General features: G+C 47.9%; 1 protein-coding gene and 1 long non-coding RNA gene across 8 annotated transcripts in view; one reads left to right on the top strand and one right to left on the bottom strand.

The window, feature by feature from the left end:
* LOC141965578 (uncharacterized) overlaps nucleotides 1-1,090 on the bottom strand; it is a 32,005-nt gene extending 30,915 nt beyond the window's left edge. For 3 of the 4 annotated variants that reach the window (XR_012634480.1, XR_012634478.1, XR_012634481.1), the window contains exon 1: nucleotides 693-962. This is a non-coding gene — a long non-coding RNA (uncharacterized LOC141965578). Of the gene's footprint in view, nucleotides 1-692 lie in introns of all 4 variants that reach the window. The other variant, XR_012634479.1, reaches the window with a different exon arrangement.
* Nucleotides 1,091-1,135: 45 nt separating this feature from the next.
* On the top strand, nucleotides 1,136-23,476 carry ANP32A (acidic nuclear phosphoprotein 32 family member A). 4 transcript variants are annotated; one of them, XM_074917351.1, is made up of 8 exons: nucleotides 1,136-1,329; nucleotides 16,955-17,104; nucleotides 17,252-17,374; nucleotides 18,778-18,976; nucleotides 19,195-19,281; nucleotides 20,765-20,862; nucleotides 21,794-21,854; nucleotides 22,064-23,476. In XM_074917351.1, exons 1-8 carry the CDS (start codon nucleotides 1,276-1,278, stop codon nucleotides 22,123-22,125), a joined length of 834 nt encoding a protein of 277 aa, XP_074773452.1. In that variant the 5' UTR covers nucleotides 1,136-1,275; the 3' UTR covers nucleotides 22,126-23,476. The 4 variants fall into 4 exon arrangements, with proteins under 4 accessions (XP_074773452.1, XP_074773451.1, XP_074773453.1 ...); XM_074917350.1 differs by having other exon boundaries at nucleotides 19,183-19,281; XM_074917352.1 differs by having other exon boundaries at nucleotides 18,778-18,978; nucleotides 19,263-19,281; nucleotides 21,797-21,854.
* The last annotated feature ends 136 nt before the right edge of the window (nucleotides 23,477-23,612 follow it).

Genomic DNA, 23,612 nt, shown 5'->3' with positions numbered 1-23,612 from the left:
AACAGTTCCCTCCGTTTGATAAAACCAGTCACAAGCACGTGTAGACAAGCAAGCACGGAGTTTGGCCACAGCCAGAACCTGCTGCAGACAGCAAGCCCTGCCAGGACACATCTGGCACCTCATTTCATTACTCTGCCTGGCAAAATACAGAATATACCTCCCGTTGGCACCACAGGCCCTGCCCCAGCACTTCACCCAACAACTGGACGTTGAGGCTTCCCAGAGCCTGCGAGGCTCCTGCTGACACATTCCGAGCAGCTACGAGCACTCCCAAGGAAGCTTTCCAGAGGGAATGGACCGACCCGAGATTTCTTCGCACAAACACCACCTCCCTGCCTTCCCTCCCTCTGCCCAGAGCCCTCAGCAGCCCCTTCACCCAAAGAAGAGGGAAAGGGAAGGGGGGATGTGGAATCCGAGCGATGACACCCCGCGCTGACCAACCGCCCCCCCCGCCTTCACAAGCCGCCCCACCACCCTATGCGCTCTCCCGGCGGGGGACCCCGGGGCTGAGGGCGAGCAGGGCCCGGCGGGAGCGCCCCGGTAAAGGAGGGGGCGGCTTCCCCTCCCCTCCCGCCCGGCGCCGCCGCTGAGGAGATCGGCGCCCCTCCCCCGCGCGCCGGTCCGCCCGCCTCCCGCTCCCGCCCGCCCCCCTCCCGCCGCCATTCCTCGCGCTCCGCCGCCCCGCTCCGCACCTTTTCCCTCCCTCCTGGCTGCGCGCCCCTGCCCGGGCGGCTCCGGCTCTTAGGCCCCGCTCCCCGCCCCGCGCCTCGGCGCCTCCCCCAGGATCCGGCAGGCGGGGGAGTGGAGAAGGAAGGAGGGGAAGGGGGGATGGCGGCGGCAATGGTGGTGGGGGGGGTGACACGGAGGACGCGGCGAAAGCAGAGCGCACCCCAGCCCCGCCGCGGAGCCGCCGCCGCTCCTTCCCCATCAGCCACCAGCACGGAATGAGCCTCCGCTCCCAGCCGGGCTGTCCCCCTGGCCGGCTTCGCCGCTCCCCCATTGGCTTCCACCTCCCCCTGCCCGCCCCATTGGCTCCGGCCTCGCGTTACGGCACGACGGTTGGTGGCGGCGGACGTCAATCAGGCCGGAGCCCCCGGGAGCGCCCGCCTCCGCAGTTATCAGGTTAGTGTTCGCCGCGGTGCTGGGGCTCGGGATTCCGAGCGGAGCTGGTTGAGCCCTCAAAGTCCCTCACGGCGGCGGCCTTGGGGGGGTCCGCATCGGTGTCACTGCAGGAGCGGAGCCGGGGACAGGCAGCGACTCCCGCCAGCCACGGACATGGACATGAAGAAAAGGATCCACTTAGAGCTGCGGAACAGGACGCCCTCAGATGTAAGCAATTCCTCCCCTCACCACCACCCCCCACCCCCCACCCCCCCCAAAAAAAAAAAAAAAAAAAGATAATAATAAAAATCCATCCCACATTTTATTTTTTTTGGGGGGGAGGGAGGGTGTGCATCCCAGCCCCGCGGGGCTCGGCGGTGGCGGGGCCGCTGCTGCCCTTGAGGTGCCTACCTGTGTGTGTGTGTATGTGGCTGTGCACCCCAATTTGGGGGTGCCCGAAGGCGCACGCGTTGTGGTTTAGGGGGAAACTAGAGGCTGCTCCTGAGTCTACCGGTGTGCGATGCCTTCGAGGGGGCTTCGCCGTGCATTAAATAAAAATAAGTTGGTGCTCCTCTCTTGGCGTGTTTAGTTCGCAAATATTTGTACTGGGTGCTGGGCAGGGAGAGGCAGACAGGGACTGCGAGTGAGTTGCAAATGGTTTAGTTTAAAGTGCGTCTTCATTTCTTTGCAGTGATCAGGCAAGAGAGACTGGGGAGCCATATTTGTAACTTTGTAGTCCTCATGAACGCGCCCTTTCTCTCTCTCTCCCTCTCTCCAGATGCTGAGAAGATAAAAGAAAAGAATTTTAAACCAATGCTTAGCGTTTTTGGCGATCGGGTATCGCCGCCGGTAGCGCGAGCGTTGAATAAAAAAAATATTGCAAGAAATAAACGCACTCTCCACCCCCTCCATCCCCACACACGCACAAAAAGGCTGGATGTGTGCGTGTGCGTGTTTTTCTCTCCCCCCCCCACCCCACCCCCCCTCCTTCCCCCTTCCCCCGGGGCCGGACTTCAGGTTGTTGTTCCGCGTCTGGCGGAATAAACGAGAGAGAGAGAAAAACTTTGTCAGGACAAAAAAAAAAAAAAAAAAAAAAAAATCCCACCCTAAAAGAGTCGGGGGGGGGTGGGTGCGGGGGGGTGCCCGGAGGCAGGCGGGGCCCTGAGCCCGCTCCGGCGGGGCGCGAACTCGGGGCGCGGGGAGGCCGAGGGCAGCGGCGGGGAAGCCCCCTCCTCTCCTCTCCTCCCCGCCCCGCCGGGGGCCGCCGCCGCCGCCAGGCCCTTGTCTAATGGCCGGGGAGGGCGAGGTGTGCCCCGGCCCCGCCGCCCGCCCGCCCGCGGAAAGGGGCCGGCGGGAAAACCGGGAAGGAGATGAAGGGGGGAGAACGTACCTCTCCGGGGGGCGCTGGGGGGAGGGCGGAGGCAAGGCGGCGGGACGCGGCCCCGCGGATTTTCGGTGACCGAGCGCGGTGTCCGAGGGACAAAGGCGGGGGCAGGTCGATGGAACCTGCTCTTTAAAGTTTAAAAACTCCTGGGCGAGGAGGAGGACGGGGATGGCGGGGGGGGTGGGGTGGGGGGGGGCAGAGGAGGGCTCCCGCCACCGCCGCGGTACACGCCGCCGCCGTCCCCGGCGGGCGCTGAGGCGCGGCCCGCGGGGGCTCATTGTTCGAGCGCGGGGGGTACAATGAGGCGAGTGGGGCCGGCCGACCGACCCCCCCCCCTCCCCGCCGCCGAGCCGCTCCCGGCCCCGCGCTGGCAGCGCCACACGGCAAGTAGGACGCGGCGCCATTTTTTATTTTTTTTTCCTCCCCCCACCTTCCCTCCCCTTTTTCCTCCTCCTCCTCCTTCTCCTCAGCTGCGGCGGAGGCAACGGCCGAGCGCGGGCGGCGGCCCTGCCCGCCCCGCCGGGCCGTGAGGGGAAGCCCCGCCGCCGTGGGGCGGAGGGGGGGGAGCGGCGGTGTGCGGAGGTGCGGTGTGAGGCGTTGGCGGAGGGGGCTCTTCCCGCCGGCACTGCGGCGGCGGCGGGGCCGGGCGGCGGCGAGGGGCGCCCGGGCGCCCTCTCCGACATGACTGCCAGCCGCCGGGGCTGCCATTTTGTCGCCGAGCACGGGGCGGGAGGAGGCTCGTGACGACCGCGGCGGGACGAGCCAGGAGGGTAAAAAGGCGCCATCCTTCCCCCCCCCTTTAATTATTATTATTTTAAAAAATTATTCTTCTTTTTATTTAATCCCGCGGGTGCCGCTGTAGGGCGGGGGGACGCCGCCTCTTCCCGCCCCCGGCCTTCCGCAGGGACCGGGCCCCACCGGGCCGGCAGCTCCGCCGCACCTGCCCGCCCGGCCCCGCCTCGCCTGGCCCCGGCAGCGGGGCCGGGGGGGGCCCTGCGGCGGCGTGGGGTGCCCCTGCGGCCCCCCGGGCGGGGAGCGCGGCGCCCGGAGTCCGCCTTCTTCCTGGGCAGGGCCCTGCGGGAAGGTAGGTCTCTGCTGTTGGGACTCCTTTCATTTTATTTTGAATCCTTTTTTTGGCCTTTCCCCTCCTACTTTTAGTCCATTTACCCGTTGCACCTACTGCTGGAGGCTTATTCACCATTTTAAACACAGTCCTACGGTTTGAAGACTTGATACAAAGTGCGTTAGGTATAAACGACTTCTGTTTTGTTTTGGTTGTTTTTTTCCCTCCACGCTTCGGTTTTGTTCAGCTTTTGCTCTGTTCTGGTTTACGCCAAAGAAAGTGTAGAGAGCTCTGTACTGGCGGGGCTTCATTGTTCCTCAGTAACTCGGAAATATGCAGCAGTTTGTTGTAAAATCAGGCTTACTGAACCTGTCACTTGTTACCTGCTAGACTTTGTCAATGAGTTACATGTATCAGCCCTCCCGAGGTAGCAAAGATGATCACCTCCGTTACAGTCAAATCTTTCTGGCTTCATTCGAAGGCGGATGGAGATGCCATTCGGGAATGCTGTTCTGTTTAGAGCCCGCTTTGTAAAGCCATTGATTACAGATGTGTGCACGTGCTTTTTGTGTCCCGGAGAATTAAGTGTATGGTCTAAAGTCTGTTTCTCTGAAATACCTATTAAAATAATATTTTGCTAAATCCAGATAATGCTTTAGCTAAAATACTTGAAACTGGGGGTTAGAAACGATTCTAATGCCCATGTCATTTATTTACGGATTTTAGTAAGTCTTTGGTCATGAACAGGACAGTTCTGTGAATTGTTTTCATTAGCCTCTGCTTTGATAGATAGTGTTTCCTTCTTGTGTGCGAGATCATTATTTTCAAACTTTTAAGTTTAACGTAAATAAATCTTGGTGAAAATAGCCATGAATATGCTTGTTTTGGTGCTTCTGCCCAATGTGTGCGGAAGTTTTGCGGTACACCTTACGTTTAATATATCCTGTTACCAGAGTGTGCAGGATCAAAACTTTTTGTAAATCAAACTTAGATAAGAGGTTGTGGATAAGGTGTTGTGGTTCTTTCTTAGCCTACATTGATACTTTATAGTTTGATCTAACCAATACAGTTCTTGTGTAGAATACTGTGTGCTGCTGTGCAGCTGAGCTAACTACTCCAAGTTGTTAAGTCATATAATTCTGCAAGGTTACATGTTGACTAATAAAACATAACATAAATGTCCTGAAGTGGATTGTATAGGGGTAATTCCTTTTCTTCCTCCATCTCTTTTTTGTTGTTTTGGTTTGGTTAGGGTTTGTTTTTTTTTTTTTTATTCTCCCTCCATTTTTCTGTGAATTCAGCGTTGGTGATAGGGCTGGGGTTTTAGTGCTTGAAATTTGTTCTGTGTGTTGTATGGCCAGAGTTGAGCTTGCACATCTACTTTCTGCCCAGATATTAGAACTTTTTATCCCATTATTTTTAATGGTTGCTTACAGTAGTCAATAATGCACTTGCCTTTGTCATTTTGCTGATCTTACCAACATGGTTTTCCATTATAATTAACTGCATACCAGAAATGGGCCAGGTATGATTATTTCTCGTGGGTTTCCTCCGGAACCATCAGCTGGTAATGGTGTAACTACTGACCTCGCAGAGGGGTGCTCACCTGGACGTGTTTGTGGGCATTCTTGTTCATTCCCATCATAAACTTATTAGTAAAGTGCAAAGACTGTGGAACAGGTTCAGTACTGAGGCTCTTAGCTGTGTGACACGGAGGTAGGTTTTCGAAATTATATGCAAAACTCATCTTCTCTGCTTTATGGCTACTATGCTGGTTCATTTAGTCTGAGGATTTAGTGCTCCATCAGCTCAAAATTGTGACAGTGTTAAAATACTGACTGTAACTGAGTATTTCTTACAGTTCTTCTGTGTTGCACTTTAAAACAACTTGACAGTCGGATTTCTCTGTTTTTCTGTAGATTTTAACACTGAAGGGAAATACGGTGCAAGTATCTATACAAAGTGTTTCAAATTAAGAATATAAATAAAAAGACTCTTTTCCCCAAGCTAGTTCCTTGTTGTGGTGCTTGCAAGAACCATAAAGAGTTTAAAGTGACACACATCACTTCAAAGACCCACATTTAAAAAAAAATATTTTGGTCTTGCATATTAGTGCAGATACACACTTTTTTACTCTCCCCAGACTGAACAACCTCAAAATGGGAAGGGGGTGTACTCTAAGCTTGAAACAAAGTGAGATACGGTTGTGTCTAGGGAGGCATGAGATCAGCACGTACAAACTCCGTGTGGTGTGTGCAGATTATCTCATGGATTTTTGCAGCCTTGTATCACTTAACCACTTTTGTAGCTGACAGCAGGGTGTAAATGTACAAAGAAGTAGCTGTCATTTTTGCAAACTTCCCAAGTTTGTATAACAGCTGGTTTTCACGACTCTGATTTCCAGATGCAAACCTCTAGAACGAGCATCCTATTGGGTGGATGCTCATCTTGGAGGGACTGCAGCCTACAAAAATCAGGCTGGAGAACAGGCATGATGTGTGAGCTATCCTTTCTGAAATTTAGATTGGTTTCATAGCTGACTGTGGGACTGACCAGGGAAGTATGTGGCAAATTCTCTTAACCTGGACCAAGTTTTAAGCATTTGAAAGACTTAGAATCAAAGAACACCAGTATATGGGTCCAAAACTGGTTGCATAATTTTCCCCTTTCTCTGTGATGCTGCTAGAAAGTATCAATGCTAGATTTTTCTTTTTTTAACCCTCAACTCTTGAGAATTCCCTTTTGACCAGCAATATATAGAGTGCAGTCACAGTTACAGAGTTTTCCATATGATTCAGGTGTGTGTCCAAATACTGGCTAGATGAAGAAGCATTAAGAGAAATAGCTGGGCTTTAGTTGATGTTAACTGTGTTGGTAGTCCATCAAGAAATGCATCTCCTGAAGAAGTAAGGGGTCTTGTCGTGCGCACCAAATTAAAATAGTTGTTGAAACAAGAAGAAAACCCCCAACTTCTTAGTACAAACCTTCTAGGGTTAAGCCTAGCTATTGTAATCCATCCTTGCAGCAGGATTTGTGTGTTATATGTCAATAAATAGCATATACCTTTCTGCTGTTCTGCTCTAACTGTACACCAAAAACTCCTGAATGTTTCAAGGTACTGCTAACCACATGCAAGGATTTAGGACTTTTAAATACAGTATGATATTTTGAAAGACCATATTATCTACATCAGTGATGCATTTTTGAATGTACATTGAATGGTGGCACAGGTATTGGAGACTGTTTGCTTTAACATTTGCATCCCATAAGGCTGACTTTGATTATTCCAGTTTCATTCATTTTAGGGATTACTCCCCCCATCCTCTTGCCATAAGGTATTGGTAAGTTGAAAAAGCCTAAAAACTAAGAACCAGATCTGTGAAACCTGTGTGGGTGCTGTGTCTTGAGTGTTTTTTGAATGAATTAAAAGTAAGGGAAGGTTATGGGAGTAGTAGTTCTGGTTTGCACACCAGAATCCCAGGGACCTACTGGGATCCCGGCACCCTGCTTGGGAGGAAGCAGGACTTGCCCTGGGGTGCTGGGAGGGGAGGAAGAGAGGTCCTCTCCTTGCCACCCGCCGAGGCAAGACAGGCTTGCCACAGGCTTGCCATTTGCGGAGTGCACGATGGCTTTCAGCAGCCTTGATTGACAAACAGCTCAGCTTGATGAACCAAACCCTCTGTGTCTGCAGCGAGGTACAAGTCTCAAGTGGGAATAGTGAGCAGTGGTGGTTTTGTTGTGCTTTGGAGTGATGGACATTTCCCAGCTACTTATGTGACACTACTGGACTTGTTCTGCATATAATTTTTTCCTGTCTCCTCTCTTGCCCAGATATCCTTCAGACAAAATAGCTAGTAAATACGTAGTCTGTTTTTTTTGACTAGGTTGCTAAAATCAGTTGTGAAGCCCTTGCAAATGTAAGCATGACCTTTGAAATACTTCCAAAAAGAAAAAAAAAGCCTCAGTGGTTTGCCTTTACGCCACTGTGTAAAAGTTGTGCTCACTATCGGAGCACTCGTTTGTCCATCGACTTGGTCTATTGAACACTTTCCCTTTAAAGCCATAAAAATGCTAGGAGAAGCTTATCTTTTACAAGTATGATTTGCCAGTGCATTCTATAGCAGCTGACATCTTCAGAGAGTGCTCTCCGTATTAAATATGCAGCTCTTAAAATTAGTCTTCATTTAAATGCAGTGTTTCTTTTTTATGTGTGTCTCTACATCAGTCCTTTGTTGCTGAGGGCAATTCGGAGTACGTGCAACTGAACCAGCGAAGCGGTTCAGCTAAACGCTGGAAATTTCGAACTGGAGAATTTTCAGATAAAAGGTACACTGCAGTCTTAATGTCTTGCTTCTATTTTATTTAATAATAGCTGACGGTGAATGAAAGAGCATGTTGGATGTGGTGTCAGGCGCTCTGTTTCTCAAAGAGAAACTGAGACGTGGAGCTGAAGTGACCCATGCAATGTCACCCACCCCAGCCAGGAGCAGAGCGAAGTGCTCTGCTGGGAGGTGATACCATCTGTAGAAAAGAGAGAAGCAAGCAACATTAAAGTGAATATTGAAAAGCATTTAATGCAAAGATGAAGCAATTTCATTACGTATTTGAAACAGTCTGTCTACAGAAATATTTGGAGTTTTTACTGAGCTATGCTGATAACAGTAGAAACAAAACCGAAAACTAGCTATATGCTTTTGAATGAACCAGCTTTTTGTGTCACTGGTGTGTGTTCTCGATTTATTAATTAGTGTGTTGCTTATGCATATGGCTATACTGACCCTTGTAAATGTGTGAAAATATATCTGTGACTCACGGGGTTTCTTGGTTGGGGTTGGGGTTTTGAGAAAAGTAAGTAGATTATTCTTTCTGCAACTTTTTTAGTACTGGAGATGCCTTGTAATTAGATACAAGTGTAAGACGTCAGAATTGCCAAGACAGTTCACCCTTCTGCCACTTAGGTATTTCCCTTAGACCTTTAGTTTCTCATAGAACAGAGCAAAAGGATTTAAAATTAGTTGGCGCCATATGTATTGCTCTCGGGGTTTACAGCTATACTATGTAAAATATTAAAGAGTAAAAAAAGTAAGTGCATTGATATTGAGCCAGATTTTTTCTGAGCTGTGCAAGCAGCCTTAAGCTGTCTCCAAACACAGAGCAGCTTTGATTTAAAAAAAAAAAAAAAAGCTCACAACAACAATCAACCAAACAAAACATAAATTCCCTGTCTCTCCTGCTCCTTTCCCTTTGCCAGGGTGGGGATGATGCGGGGTCCCCCATACACGTGGGGGCCAGCAAAATGAGGACACTGTGCTCATTCTTGTGGGAGTTAACAGAAACAGAGCCCAGCTTGAGGGGAGTTTAAAAGGTGTCTTTAAACTGCTAGTTTACTGCACTGCTTTGAACTTGAGGACAGGGGTTTAAGGAGCTGCTTGAGCCCAGGCTGACAGACGTCCACAGAGATGCTCGTGTTGTCACTTGACCGTTCTTGGTCCCTAGGCAAGTGTTCTCATGTAATTCCTTGGTTGCACCCTTATCTGAAGTAAATCCGAGTTTCTTCATCACACAATTGTTGGATCAACTAAATGAAATACAAAGCATTTACTAGCGTGTAGTTTACAAACACAGAGTAAACCTGTAGAGCTGTAGAGAAGCATGGCGTTATAGTTCAGAGACAGCAGTATCGGGATCCGAGCACATCCATGTGTGTTGGTGCTTGTAGTGAAAAACGTGAGAGGCACCAAAACTGTATCACAACGTGATGCTGGAAGTTCAATTTTGGGCTTCTAAAACCCTCTGCTGAAGTGTTTTAACAGTGTTGGTGTGAGTTTCCAAGAAAGAGATGTGGGAGGGGAATTCACATATGAAAGTTTGACAGGATCACGTCATTTGGAGAAACCCTAGGTGGATTTTGAGGTCTGGTAGTAGTTTCACATGACCTTGTTGCAAGAATTTGGTGTTCAGCTGTGTTGAATGGGTAAAAAATAGGCAAAACAGCTAAAAGGGGAGCGGGTTGCCATTGAACCAGCCTGCACTGGCAGCTGCTTTGTGCAGCAGATGTGAACTGCTCAGTGGGGAAGGGGCCAATTGCAAAGTGCTGGTGGAAGGGACAGCTTTGGGCTGTGGGGAGTACGTCTGGGGGAAATCCTGTAAACTTCAGCCTGAACCTCTTTGAAGTCCTGCCAGGCGCCTGGCGTTCAGCCGGGATGAGGCTCTGTATTTGCACCCGGTGTCTGTAATGGTGGTAACGGAGCACTGCTCAAAATTACAAGGTGCAGGCATTAATCCCATGCAGTCTTTTCCCCGCCATCAGTCGCTGCCTCTGCTGATAGGATTCTCAAGTACTGCTAGATAATCTTGCCCAGATCTCAAGGGAAGTGGTTCATGTTACGTGGGCATTTTTTATGCAGCATTTCTCCCTGCCCCAGGATTTGCAGATTCTTTGCCCAGTACAGTAATGACCAGAGCCTGTGCAAGGTCAGTTGTCATTGATGAGCTAGTTTAAGACATGGACTGCAAGTGAGTTAAATCTGTTTATCTCATCTCAGATACTTACGATAACAAAGCCTTGAAGAGATGTGTCAAAATCCAGAATTGCAATGTTGGTTTGGTAAGGAAAGAAGTTTTATTACTGTTACCTGCAGTTGGTGCCTTTATTCTGGTTTGCTTTTTACTTGTGTGTCTTAGGGGAGGAAAAGAATGTCAACACTATAGGAATTTCCCCTTCCCTGTTACATTTAATTCTGTTTGTGGCTTGATCCTCATCCCCAAGCATCTCCATGGGGCGACACTGAGCTGCCCAGAAGCTGCAGCCGAGGATTGCCCCGCTGAAGGGGAATCCCCTGTGGCACCAAGCCAGCGCAGTCAGTGCCACAGCACCTGCCTCCCTCCCTCCCCTGCCTGCATGTGGGCAGCACGCCAGAGCTAGGAGGGGGCACAGCCTGGCCAGGCAGCACTATGGGAAGGCTGAACAGCTCTTGAGGTGTGTCTTCATGGATGTACAGCGGCCCAGGAGCTGCTGTGATTTGGGCCAGAGGTTATTCTGCGTTCCTTCTGTGCCTTTGTCCCCCAGGAGCTGAGCTTTGTGTAGCCTGGATCTGTTCTGTGTTTGTATCATGGGGGATCCTAACATGGCTGAAGATCAATCTTGAATGCAGGTGGCGAATGGCATGTGATACTATCGAGGTTTGTTTGTGCTTTTTAAATCAGTTCTTCAGTTTGGTTACATTTTGGTGATCATCTTGGAGCAGAAATTGCATCATGTCTTTGAGCCTTCAGAGCAGCTTTGTTAGCCCAAGGTATTAAGTTGGCTGTTCATTCAAGCCATTTTTTGTCCTAGTCACATTCCAGATAGTATCTGAAATGGAAATCCATGCAACGCTTATCTCCCCCAGTAGTAACTTTGGGGGAAGCTTCTAACATGAGTGTGGAGGACGTGATATCCTTACCATCACTGTGGAGCCTAAGCATGAATGATGGGCTCCTGCAGGATCTGGGCGTTATCTTGAACTTTGTCAAACCTGTGCCTTCCCCAGCAAATGAGAGCAGGGCTGACTTCTCTTGAACTTTGCTGCATAAATCGAGTGGAATAGAAACCTGAGAAGATCCGTTTCTGATGAAGGATCCCCAAATCTGCGTGAGTACAGGCCTAGAGTACAGTGCCAGCACCAGGAGGCCGCAACTCTTGGCAGTCTGGTTACAATAAGCAGCAATCATTATTCTTCACTGTGGAGCTTTGGATGGACTGTGCAGGCTGTTGAGACCAAAAAAATACCAAAGATAGAACCCAAGTGTCTTGAAGTGTTTGTGCATCTGGGAGAGCACAACCCTGTATCTGCTTTCAAAAGTAATTTGGACTTTGCTTCCACTTAACCACAGCAGGCTTTCCTTGCTCTCCCCTCCCTCCTTTCCACAGCTCTGCCCTCCTCTAAATCAGGTTTCCACTGGGATAAGAGGTATAGAGGGCTTCTCTCAGTGCTCCCCTGGATCACTGGGTTGGGAGCAGTGCAAGGCAGAGTTAACATCCTCATCTTTACCTGGTGTTTTTTTCAAAAAAAATGCCACATGGGGTATTCCTGACCTAGGGCTACCACATGCAGCATACACTTCAAAAGCATCTGGTCCATTGTGCTGAAAATGAGATGTTACAGCCTTTGCTGTCTCTGCTTGTAAAGCCAGCAGAATGGTATTTGTACTTGTAAATTTGCCTTTTATGTTTCAAAATTATATCCACAACTCTGTCCTTCTGTCACATTGTTAAGCCTTCAGTTACAGGATGGGATTTGGGAACTTAGTCCCAAGTTCATGGATCTCCCCGCCCCCATGGGTTGTAGGCTTTCTGAAGTAGAGACTTTGCCTTTTTACCTGTTGAAATGGAAATGTAGATTAAAGGTTAAGGCAGCAACATGTGCAGCTTAATAGTTGTCTGTGTGTAATTATATTCTACTGATTGTGCATTGATAACTCAAGAGTACGGTCCCTTCCAGCAAGGCAGCTGACGCTGGAAAAGGGAGGTGGGAGGGGGCATCCAGCCAGGTACCACGCGTGGCGAGTGGGTCCCGGGTGCCACTTGTGGTGACTCCCATGAAATCCAGCGGCTGCTTACACATGGTTGCCTGTACTTCCCCTAGGAATAGGGTGGAATCTTGCAGCAGACCCCATGGCTATATTAAGGAAGTCATATACGCATTTGGGAACGCAGCTTAATGCAGTAACTATACTAGGAAACAGATAAGAGTTATCAAGCAGGCGCTAATGTAGAGCGTGATGTCATGAAGGTCCTGAAGAGATTTAGGGGATGCTTTAACCCACAGTTAACAGCACAGCCTGTGTCAAGATGTGATGTCGTGTGCTGAAAGCATCTGGGATATCAGAAATAGCAACTGGGATGGCCACAGGACAACAGGTCCAAGGAGCGTGGTCCAAAGGGTTTGCTGGAGAAGGAGCAACCTACTTGCTTATGTGTGACTGCTGAAAACTAAGGACTGGTACCAGCAAACCGCAGAGCAATAACACTCGAGCAGAAGGTGTGCCGGCAACCAGGAAGCACCTGCTCAAGCAGATGGCACCTGCCCAATGCAGGGAGAGGGGCAGCAGAGCCCCGAGCCACCCCAGGGGACGAGGCAGGACGGTGGGATGGGCGAGGAACGCTTGGTTGAAGCTGTGCAATGCGTCATCTCCCCACCCAAGCACCGGATGGTGCCTTGTCACAAAGGCTGGGGAAGACACGGTTACATACTGCAGGAACCAACCTACCCGCCTGCATCTGAGGGTTTCTGCTAGACATTCACCTGCAGGTGCCTTGCTAGCTGTTCAGGTGAGCACTGCAGTGGTGTTTGTGGTGGTTGGTTCCTTGTGGCACGTTGTTCTTCCGCTATTTCTCACTATGCAGCAGTTTTGGGGGAAGATAAGTAAGGGTCATGTGGTTTGTCTTGTACTTGTATTAGTACTTACTCCAGTTAGTGCATAAACAGTGATGAGGTCAATGATACACAACTTCTGCAGGTTGTGTTGTCTTTGGTGCAGCTAAATACAAATTAGCTGAGGACACTTATTCCTTCAAACCTTTTTCTCCAGATACATGTGTGTTGTCCTCCCTAATCTTGACTGTGCATCTACGTGTCTGTAGTATTAGAGACTGCAGTGTGATACAACTAAATTGGTTCAGACTGGTTGAGGCCCACTCATCTCATTTGGGTATATAGCAAGACTCAGGAAGGCTGCTCATGCGGGCATCAGGCAACGTTTTGTTCTGTGTCTTGGTCACAGAAGGTGAGGAAAGAGATGTAAAACTTGCAGTGTTACCGTGTGTTTTCAGGGAAGTTCAGCAGACGTTTGGAGAGTGATTCAGGGGCTGGAATTTTCCTTAAGATTACAAAGACTTCTGAAAAACAAACGAGGAATAAGTTTTTAGTCCTTCTGCCATACTTTTTGTGGTAGTGAGCTGTTTTAGATGGAATGTAGCTTTGCTAAGGTCACCTTTCTGCTTCTCCCTCTCTACACTGACACAGTTCTGTGCTTGCTAACTGTCAGGGCTGTAGTGTGTCTGGATGAGGCCCAGCATCCTTGCAGCAGGGCTAAGCTTTGAGAGGAGACCTCTGTGCAGCATCCAGGGCCTTGGAAAAGTGCCCATTAATAACCAGAGGGGCCTCAGAGAGTGCTGCCCTCTCCCGGGGAGGGGAAGTGGAGGATGCTGCCTCTCCGGTTCACTGAGAAACGGCAAGTTCTTCAGGAGGAGATGGCGAGTCAGAGCGGAAGGGGAGAAGAGTGGGATGAACATGACTTCAGGCTGTGAGGCTGTGGGCAAATAGCTGCAGGTCATTTTAATACTTATAAAAACTGTCTGAGCTGGTGGTAGTTCCTACTGCTTGTACTGTACACAGGAGAGCCGGGTGCAATGCGGTGGTGAGCGTGCACGTGGCAGAGAAGTTGGAAGAAGCCCCACCAGCCCAGTTCATCCTCCCCTTGCAGGCATATATTTCCTACGGGGTTCTTAAATCTCTTAGAGCATAAAGCCATTTAATTTTGAGTTGATTTTTTTTTTTTTTTTCCCGTGGAGTTATGCTCTTTCAGAAGCGATTCAGTGTGTCAATATACTTCTGATCACATAAGCACTGAAATGATGTTGCTGCAGACACACTTGGGGAGCATTAGGAGCCTTTGCTCTGATGTTTCCTACTCAGCTCTTCAATCCAACCAGACTTTCTACCACTTGCAAACCTGGCTGGTTTTATTCCATGACAGCTGCCCTGGGCAGTTGTTTTGACTTTACCTTTGCCCAGTATCTTGGTACTGGGCACAGCGAGGAAGTTCTGCAGTTCTGTAGCAAAGTTTTCTGAAAAGCAGAGGGAAAAGCAGCACTCTTGCCCTGAAAAGGGCAAACTTAAACTAGTAGCCAGTTGGCTATTCTACCACCATATTAAAAGGTTTTACTTCAACATCCATTGCTATTTCCACCTCCCTCTCAAATTTCTACCACTGAGGAAGTTTTGTCCAATTCCCCATTTGCCTCCATCCTGCCCTTGGGGAGGGTGAAGGGATGGCAGTCCCACCTCCCAGGGTGAGGACCCATGCCGTTTCTTTCTCAGTGTGAGGTTCAGGTGCTGCTTCACTCTGTGCCTTTGGTCTGCTGCATAGCTCGGAGCCACAGCTGACTCTACACTCTGCTGGCTGCTGCAGCTGCAAGTGTATTCCCTCCCCAAACGTCCTCCTGCCTTGCTTCATCTTCCGACACGAGCTCTTGCAAACTTCTTTGCAAAGAGGGTAGGGGAAAAAGAGTTCATCGTGCTCTGTGCAGTGTGGAGATCAGCTTCAGTTCTCTTGCAGAGAACTTGTCCTCCCGCAGCACACTGCAGCTGTGCTCCTTCACCTCCTTCCTCCCAAACCTGTCCAGAGGTGGGAGTGAGCCCCCTCGCTGGCTGAGGGAGATAATGGAGCAGGCTGGGGCCTCGTGTGCTGGCGAGGGTAGGACACAGATAGGGGCAGAATGTAGCTGCTCTAGTGTCTGGGTTTAGGGTGGAGCTGCTTCTATTGTACTTTTTTTTTCCTTCCTTTTTTTCGTTGGGGGCAGGGGGGAGCTCTGTGTGTGAAGGCCATGACTGTCCCCAAATTGATGTCACTGGAGGATTGTGATACTTAAATACTGTTACAGTAAGAAGATACGCATGTTTGCCTTCAAAATGGCTTTCTAGCTATCTGAATTTCAAAGCAAAGAGGGAATTTTGTCATTTGTTTTGGGGGGTTTGGGGTTTTCCCCCCTCCCTCCCAGTGAAATATATGTATGTGGGATCAGGAGCACTTGACTTGATCTTTGGTTTCTTCTAACCAGCCTAAAATTATTCTGGAAGACTTTTGTGTAGTCATTCCCTATCATAATTCCTCTAGGAAAATTGTAGAGTCTTGGAAAATGTATTTCCTGTCTAACACTGATCCTCCTACTCTCAATGAATCACTTGTACTCTCGTGTTGCTTTGGGCTGACTTCCCTATTGACTTCAGTGCTTGGGATTTAATTAGAAATCTAGGGATGTTATTTGGAGCTATAAAACTATATAGGATTCTTCTCTGTGCTGCAGGATTACAGTAATAAAAAGAAATTAAGAAAATTAAATATTTGCATATTAACTGTCCTTGGTATGAACTGAGAAGTTGCTTTGTTTCTTCTGCGTACACCCATCTTGCAGACTTCTCTTTATCCCCTCCTCGGCGTAAAGCAGCACACCCTCCCTCTCCAAACTTGTAAACAAGCCTCGAGCAGGGGATGGGGTCTGCAGTGCCCGCAGAAGGATGGGTTTTCTTCGGTTGTTGTAGAAGGGAGAAATAACCCCAAGAAATTTTCCGTCAGTGTGAAAATGTCTGGATGTTCCCTGAATGGGTGGGCCCTTCCTGTGGAGTGACAGTCCTCGGTGGCAGAGCTTCCCCAGAGCCACGCTGGTTACTAAGGGACTTCAATCCCATAGTGCTGACCTGGCTTTAGGGTGAAAAGGAGCAGTTTTACTCAGAGTGGGGTGTATTTAGTGTCTCTTTCGCACTGATGCTGTTGTTTTGTGTCCGCTGAAGATAGCACTTGAAAAAAAAAGAGTGGTGCCTTGTTTAAAAACAACAAAACCCTGCAGGTTGTAACTTTGACTGTGGGGCAGGTCCTGTGGGGCTCAGGCCCGTGGGGACGTTATCTTCACCTCTCCCTGTCAGCCTCCCTGCTGCAATGGGGTGAGGGAGATAAGGGTGTGCAGCAGCTTTGCTCATGGAACCTCCCCTGCCAGCATCATCTGGCACAGCCCTTGTAAGTCCCGAAGAAAGGAGTTGCCTCCATGGAGATCTTCCCCTAAAATACCATCATCAAGCTACCCTGGTGTGGAAGGGCGAGTCTCCAGCAGGACCTGGTTTAGGATCACCAGGACCTACTGCAGGTTTCGGGACTCTCTGAGCAGGCAGTGACCTCTCCATGCTTGAAAAGCTCAAATAATTTTTGCGTTAGGAGAGAGGCTATTTTAACAACTGATGATGTGTTGTAATAGCACACAAGTTGTATGGGGTGTCGAAGTGGTAGGTTAGTTTAAAAATAAATAGATTGGTTTCATAGTTTTTAAAATGCTTATCACTTGCATTTGCCAAAGACGATGCTACTTCTAACAACCAAATTGGTTAAGCCAGGATTAATGTTTTTGAACTGTTTATGTTGTTTATAGAACAACACAAAGGCAGTTGAAGCAAAGACAAATATCTGTTTCTGAACCACTGCTAACCATACCAGCAAAAACAGGGATCAGACACTGAAAATAACCTTTCGCATACTTGCCAGTTTATCGGAATACCTTTCATTTTTGCCTGATCAGTGTCATCCTTTGCTTGTGAGTGAAATCATTATCCTCCACGCAGAACATCTTATGCACATTTTGCATCTCTTTCCAGGTTAAAGAACTCGTTCTTGACAACTGTAGGTCATACGAAGGCAAAATCGAAGGCCTCACAGATGAGTTTGAAGAGCTGGAATTCTTAAGTACAATCAACGTAGGCTTAACCTCAGTTGCAAACTTACCAAAGTTAAACAAACTTAAGAAGGTAAATAAAATGTCCTATGCCATGTGCCTCCCTCTTTGCACTATACCACATGTATGAAGTAGTTGTATAAAAACGTAGTTTAGCTGACCAAACTGCTTTGTGATACACGTTTGCACTAAAACCTCAAGATGTTTATGTGCCTTCCAGCTCGAGCTAAGTGACAACAGAATCTCAGGCGGACTGGAAGTGTTGGCAGAAAAGTGTCCGAACCTCACGCATCTAAATCTAAGCGGCAACAAAATAAAAGATCTCGGTACAATAGAACCTCTGGTAAGTTGGTTCAGTACAGGCTGAAATCAAACCCCATTTTGCGATGAGTAGAGGCATTTCGGTCTTGGCAGGCCTGAAGCAGCTTGCTGTGGAGTGTGGTGGGTGCTGATCTCTCGCGGCCAGGCTGGGGGCGGGTTCCCGTGGCCCCGGGGCTGTCGGGGAGCCCTGCCCCGGGGCTGTGCCCGCAGCATGGGCGGCTGCTTCCCTCTAGCGGCTGCTGCTCCCGGGAGCCCCGCAGCTTTCCTCGGAGGTGGGGGCTCGGGGCTCTCTCTGCCAGACGCTCTGCTTCAGCTCCGAGTCTTTCCTCTGGAGCCTTGGGTCTAAAGTCACCAACCACCGCTTCTGCCCGGGGCTGTGGCACCGTGTGCCGCCATGCTGGGCTCGCTTGCTGCAGCCGGACAGGGGTTGCTGAGCTTCCAGCTTATTCCTGCTGCTTTCCATCACCTCTCCCGGTCATTATACTTTTTTATTTCAAGGCTGAGATCAAGTTCCAAAAGGCATCCAAGTGTCAGTTCTGGCTATGCTGTTTTCTAATTTTTGCTTCATGCACCCTTCGCTCTCTAGAAATGAGGAGTTTTGGCTCTGGTTTATTTCCTAAATACTTGCTCTTAAAATGTCTCAAGGAGCAGTTCTCATCTTGGATCTCCTTTCCCCCAGCAGAAGGGGAGAGCAGAGCTGTTAAATTCATGTAGCAAACAGAGGAGAGAGAGAGAGAGAGTTGTAACTACTCCCAGTTTCAGCCTTATTGTTTTCTTGATGTCACCGTTGCTCTACGCACCAAACTCCAGAAAGGAGATATTTCATAAGACTTGATATGGATACTCAGCTGCTTGTGCTTTTATTGTTAGTTCTTCAAAGTGCTGTGGGCAGTTCAGATCACCTCCTACTCAAAAAAAAAAAAAAAAAAAATCCTGTTCAATTTCTAAGCCTCTTTTCGTTTTTCCAAAGGCTAAGATACAATCATTAAAATTTTTTACATCTCTTTTAGCAAAATTCTTGTATCCAGAGAATAGTCGTGTTTCTTCTTCCATTGAAAGCAGTGGTTTAAATATACCTGACTGCTGGTTCCAATATCTTGCCTTTTGGGATAACTGACTGGATTATTACTTCTACTTAGCTTGGCCCCTCGCAGCATGTATGGTTTTTTTGCCTCTTTCCAAACTTCAGTCTTCTACTTGTGAGACTCTGAACTTGAGAGAGAGCATTTTCCCCTCCCAGATACCCAAGCAGCCCCAACCAGGCGTTGCATGTTGTTGTTCCACACCAATTTAGCAGGCAGAGACCAAAATGACCCTTTCGTCATGGGAAGCTCTTGAGCACATTAACTCTGGCTGCCATTGCATCCTTTGCTCTGTAGAGAATTTTTGTAACGCTGAACTTCAGAGCCTTTTCTTTTCTTGCAGAAAAAGTTAGAAAACCTGAAGAGTCTAGATCTTTTCAATTGCGAGGTAACCAACTTGAACGATTATAGAGAAAATGTATTCAAGCTCCTCCCGCAACTCACATACCTCGATGGCTACGATCGGGATGACAAAGAAGCACCGGACTCTGATGCAGAGGGCTACGTGGAGGGCTTAGACGACGAGGAGGAAGATGAAGATGGTATGTGAATTGTGCTACTTAGTGTATGTAAGTTAAAAGATCGATATGCTGCCTAGTACATTTTGCTTCCAGCTCTGACTTGTTGGCAAGAGAAGGGTGTTCTCAGCAGCTCCTTCCTGACTGATGTAAAGGAGAAGTACCTCAGTGTCCTCTGAAGGAACGAGGGGAAAGGAGATGGGCAGGGCCTGAAAGAGCTACTTTCTCAGTCTTATCTCTAGTGAAAGATCGGGATGACAAAGAAGCACCGGACTCTGATGCAGAGGGCTACGTGGAGGGCTTAGACGACGAGGAGGAAGATGAAGATGGTATGTGAATTTGTGCTACTTGGTGTACGTAAGTTGAAAGATTGATGTGCTGTGTGGTACGTTTTGCTTCCAGCTCTGACTTGCTGGCAGGAGAAGTGGTGTCCTCAGCAGCTCTTTTTCCAACTGGTGTAAAGCAGAAGTATCTCAGTGCCCTCTGAAGGAACGAGGGGAGAGGAGATGGACAGGGCCTGGAAGAGCTGCTTGCTCGATCTTCTCTCTAGTGAAAGCTGAGGAGTGAAAGGGTGGTAGAAAAAAGGGCCCAAAGTAGGGGTAAGGTGCTGAAATAGTTCTGGGAACAGTACACCCCAGGGAAAAGGGCAGGAGTGGGTAAGAAAAGATGGCATGCGCAGGCTGTGCTCTTCCAGGAAGGACAAGCAGTTGTGCATGGCCTGATGGAGAACCAGACTGGGCATCAAAAAAAGTAGCCAATTCACGGAAGTAGCCAGTGCATTAATAGGAGTTTGTGGCTGCTCTGTGAGGAAAAAATTGAAGTAGTTGAGATCAGGCAGAAGAGGGGAGAGTGTATGTATTGAAGCCTGCCTGGGGCAAGCTCTGTGAAAGGTGCTAATGAAGCAGTGAGCAGGTTTTTAATGTTGGGGAGGTGCATGGTGGGTCCTTTTGTGCTGTGGGTGCCGTTCTGCCTCCCTGGCAGACTGTCCTCGGAGGCAGCAGCGTACCAGTCGGATGAGTATCCAGCTGAGTTTGGGGAATTTGCTAGACTCTTCAAACCCAGCTGCACAGCAAAAGCAGAATAGCTGGACTTGCACTTTTCCCCCCGAGTGCTGAATGTGAGCTCTGGTGAGAGGGGCGAGGGCTGCAGCAGTGCCTGGCAGAGCTGTGTGTTCAGCCAGCACCATGCAGGTTCTCCTCACCAGAGCCCAGGACAGGGCCTATGTTCAAATGCATGAAAAAAGCTCCAAAACGCCATTACCTGCAGCATGGAAAAACAATTTCTGGTTTGTTGCTTGGGCTTAGTCATGTTTTCATCTCTTTCCTCTTGAAAGGAGGTTGCAAACCCCTAAGATGGATTTTGCATAAGCCTGTGGTATCCCTCTGGCAGCACAGAGGCAAGGGGTGTCCCCTGGGGAGGGACCCAGCACTCAGTTGGTTTGTCAAGTTCTGCTCTAGCCCTGGTGGGAGCAGATGGGCTTGCAGATGAAGAGCTGCAAGTGTCCCACGGGTTCAGAAATGCAGAGTAGTGGGAACTGGAGCAACTGAAGCTAAAGCAGTCCTGAGGCTGCTGGGACTTGCCATCAAGGCCTCTGCAACCCTGCAGCAGCTCAGAGTGTGGGTGCAGCTGCCCCACTACCCTCTCACTAGGCTAAAAAGGCCCAGGACTAGGTCTAAAGCACTGCTTTAATTTTTAAATGTTAAAGCAGTGCTTTCAGTTTGCCCCTTGTGTTGGTAGGAGGTCACATCTCAGGTGGGAAAAAAAAAAGTAAACTTTAAATGTCTGAGTGGTTAATCTTGTTTGACTGTATAGAAGAGGAGTATGATGATGATGCTCAGGTAGTAGAAGATGAAGAAGACGAGGAGGAAGAGGAGGAAGGAGAAGAGGAGGATGTGAGTGGAGAAGAGGAGGTAAGGATTTCTGCAGTTAACGGGTATGGAGTGAACATGCTCTAACAGGGAATAGTTGGGCAAGAAATGGACCAAATATTGGAGGTTTTCAGGACTTGAAGCATGCGCTTGCTTTTTTACTTGAGAAGCATCGCAGCAGGGGGTGGCTTTGAGGCGTGCCTGTCTGTGAGCCAGCTGCCATCTAGTGACCATTGACACGAAATCCTTCTGTTTATTGGGCTGATGTCAAAAGCACTGCGAGGAACGTCTTTAGACCAGGTTTGTGGGGCCTTTAGAGGGCTGGGGGTTACAGCTGAGAGAGTGGCATGCGTACTACCGACTCTGTGCTTTCAGACTGAGGTTCCTCCTTGGGCAGGTACCTTGCGATTCCTCAGGATGCTTTAATTCTTAGTGTAGTCCAACCCCTGTGTAGGGTGTGCTGAGCCAGTCACAGTCTGCTGCGACTTTGCTGTTAGCTCTGTTGCTGGGATGGGGCTAAAATTTGGCTGAAGGGTGGGTCAGCCTCTTCTCCTCAGGTCTGGAGATGTCTGCTCGTGTTTTGACTCTCTCCACCCCTAGAACATGGCCCTTCTCCTGCTTGACCAGTCATTGAGCCTCACTAAGCTCAGGACATCCTAACAAAATTTGCACCTGTGTATCAGCATGAAGTATAAAACCATTTTCTTGCTGGAGACTTGAAGCCAGAAGTGGCTGCTATGATCACTTGTGATTTTCTGCAGTAAAGCTTGGCCCAGAGTCCAGTTATACTGTAGCAAAAAAATGGGCTTATGTAAGTGCGTGGGAAGTGTCTGCCTTTTTGTTTGGTTTTTGTTTAAGATGCTTCAAGGACTTTGTTGTAAAATGCTGTTGGATATTGCCAAATTGTGAAAGTTCTTGCACTGAAACTGACTCTTTTAATCCTTTTTTTTTTTCTTCCCCTCTTTAAATCCAGGAGGATGAAGAAGGCTACAACGATGGTGAAGTAGATGACGATGAAGATGAAGAAGAGCCCGGTATGGCAGCAATCCACTTTTTCCTCAAGATAAAACAATAATTTTTTAAAAAAAAGTAAAATGCCATTTTCTAAAAAGCAGGCTCATGTTTGTATTCCTGCTCCTTTGATAGCAAGCCAGTTGCCAAAGTAGAAGCTTGTTGAACTTGTTCAGCTTCTCAGCAGTGTGAGGGAACACTCATATAATTCAAGTTGCGTTTTATTTTCTAGATGAAGAACGGGGACAGAAAAGAAAACGAGAGCCTGAAGATGAAGGGGATGAAGACGACTAAACTGAATAACCTATTTTGAAAATTTCCTATTGTGATTTGACTGTTTTTACCCTGTATTTCCCCTCCCCACACCCCCAACCTTTTTTTTCTTTTTTTCTTTTTTTTTTTTTCTTTTTTTTCTGATTGTAATGTTGCTGTGGGAACGAGAGGGAGAAGCAGACTGGGTGGGCAAGGGAATAAAATACTATTTTTACTGCCACTCCTCCTCCTATTCATTTTAAATTTTTTCTTTTTGTCCCTCTCTTAGTCCCTGTAACTGCAATAGTAAGTATAAACCAAGTGGTAATTTGTTTCTTATTATTGGAGTGGGTAGTTTGACATCTTTTAAAAAAAAAAAGAAAAAAAAAAAAAAAAAGAGTCAAAAAAGTTTAAGATCAGTGGATGATCCCACAAATACATGTGCTCTGTTCCGAGACAGCTGAGTGGCATTGGTGGTTGGGATTTTTCCACCACTGCCAGTCACTAAATCCTTCGTAAGCATTTTTTGGGGGATGCTGCAAATTTAGGCAAAGCATCCCTCCACAGCAACAGGTGTGAGAATGGCATATTGATAAAGTGATTTCTTTGTTGCCTGTCCGTGAATGACTGCCATTTTCAGCCAATGCTTTCCCTGCTTTTGTAGGTACCTTTTATTTTGCTGTTTGTAAATAGTGACCAAATGTTTTTGTTGGGTTTTTTTGGGGTGTTCCTTTGGATCTGGTTTGTGGGGTGAATTTGCAGTCCCCTCCTCTCCCCCTTCCCTGCCCTGTGTGTTGTGTGTTTTCCTTTCTGTTTGTTTTTGGGTTTTGTTTTTTTTTTGGCTAGGGTATAGCCAATACACTGAAAATGGCAGGCATTTAAATATATATATAAATATATATAAAAAGTGTTCCTAATTCCTGAGTTACTAGTGAAATGAATTTGACAATTGTAATAAAAAAATGTTTCAACCCTTTTAAATAAGGTGTGTACTATTTTGGTCTGTAATATATAACACCTAGTCAATTTTAAGTGATGAGAAACTACTTCCACTTGTGCTATATACTTTGAAAATTTTTACAAACCTAAATACAGGAGGCAGTTCAGCATGTAGGGTAGGAGGTTTCTTTTCATACACTCAAGCACGAGATACTAATACAAAATTGTATTTTCTTACCTAGTGGAAGTCAGTAAAATGACTGAAAATACCTAGTGAATGTACAGTTTTACTTTCATATCCCTCTTTAAAATAGCTTTAGAAGTGACTTGTATTTCCTAGTCAATATTTCATCTGTATAAATACATTTGCAACAGTTTTTTTTCCCAGAAGAGCCAAACTTTGAGTTTTATGTCTGTTTGTCATTGATGAATTTCAATAAATCTTTTTATACAATTTTTCTGTGGCTTATTTGAGTAAAATGGGCCACTGGGAAGGAGTTGCATACCTTTTCAAAAAGGCATTTACTAAGCTATTCTGGTGAATTCCCTGATATTTTTAGTAGCTTGATGATATGTTCTGCTCCATAAAA

Source organism: Athene noctua, chromosome 13 (genome assembly GCF_965140245.1).
Source record: "Athene noctua chromosome 13, bAthNoc1.hap1.1, whole genome shotgun sequence".
Classification (NCBI taxonomy): domain Eukaryota; kingdom Metazoa; phylum Chordata; class Aves; order Strigiformes; family Strigidae; genus Athene; species Athene noctua.
The sequence above is the reverse complement of the archived record's forward strand: the minus strand, read 5'-3'. Positions and strand labels throughout refer to the sequence as shown.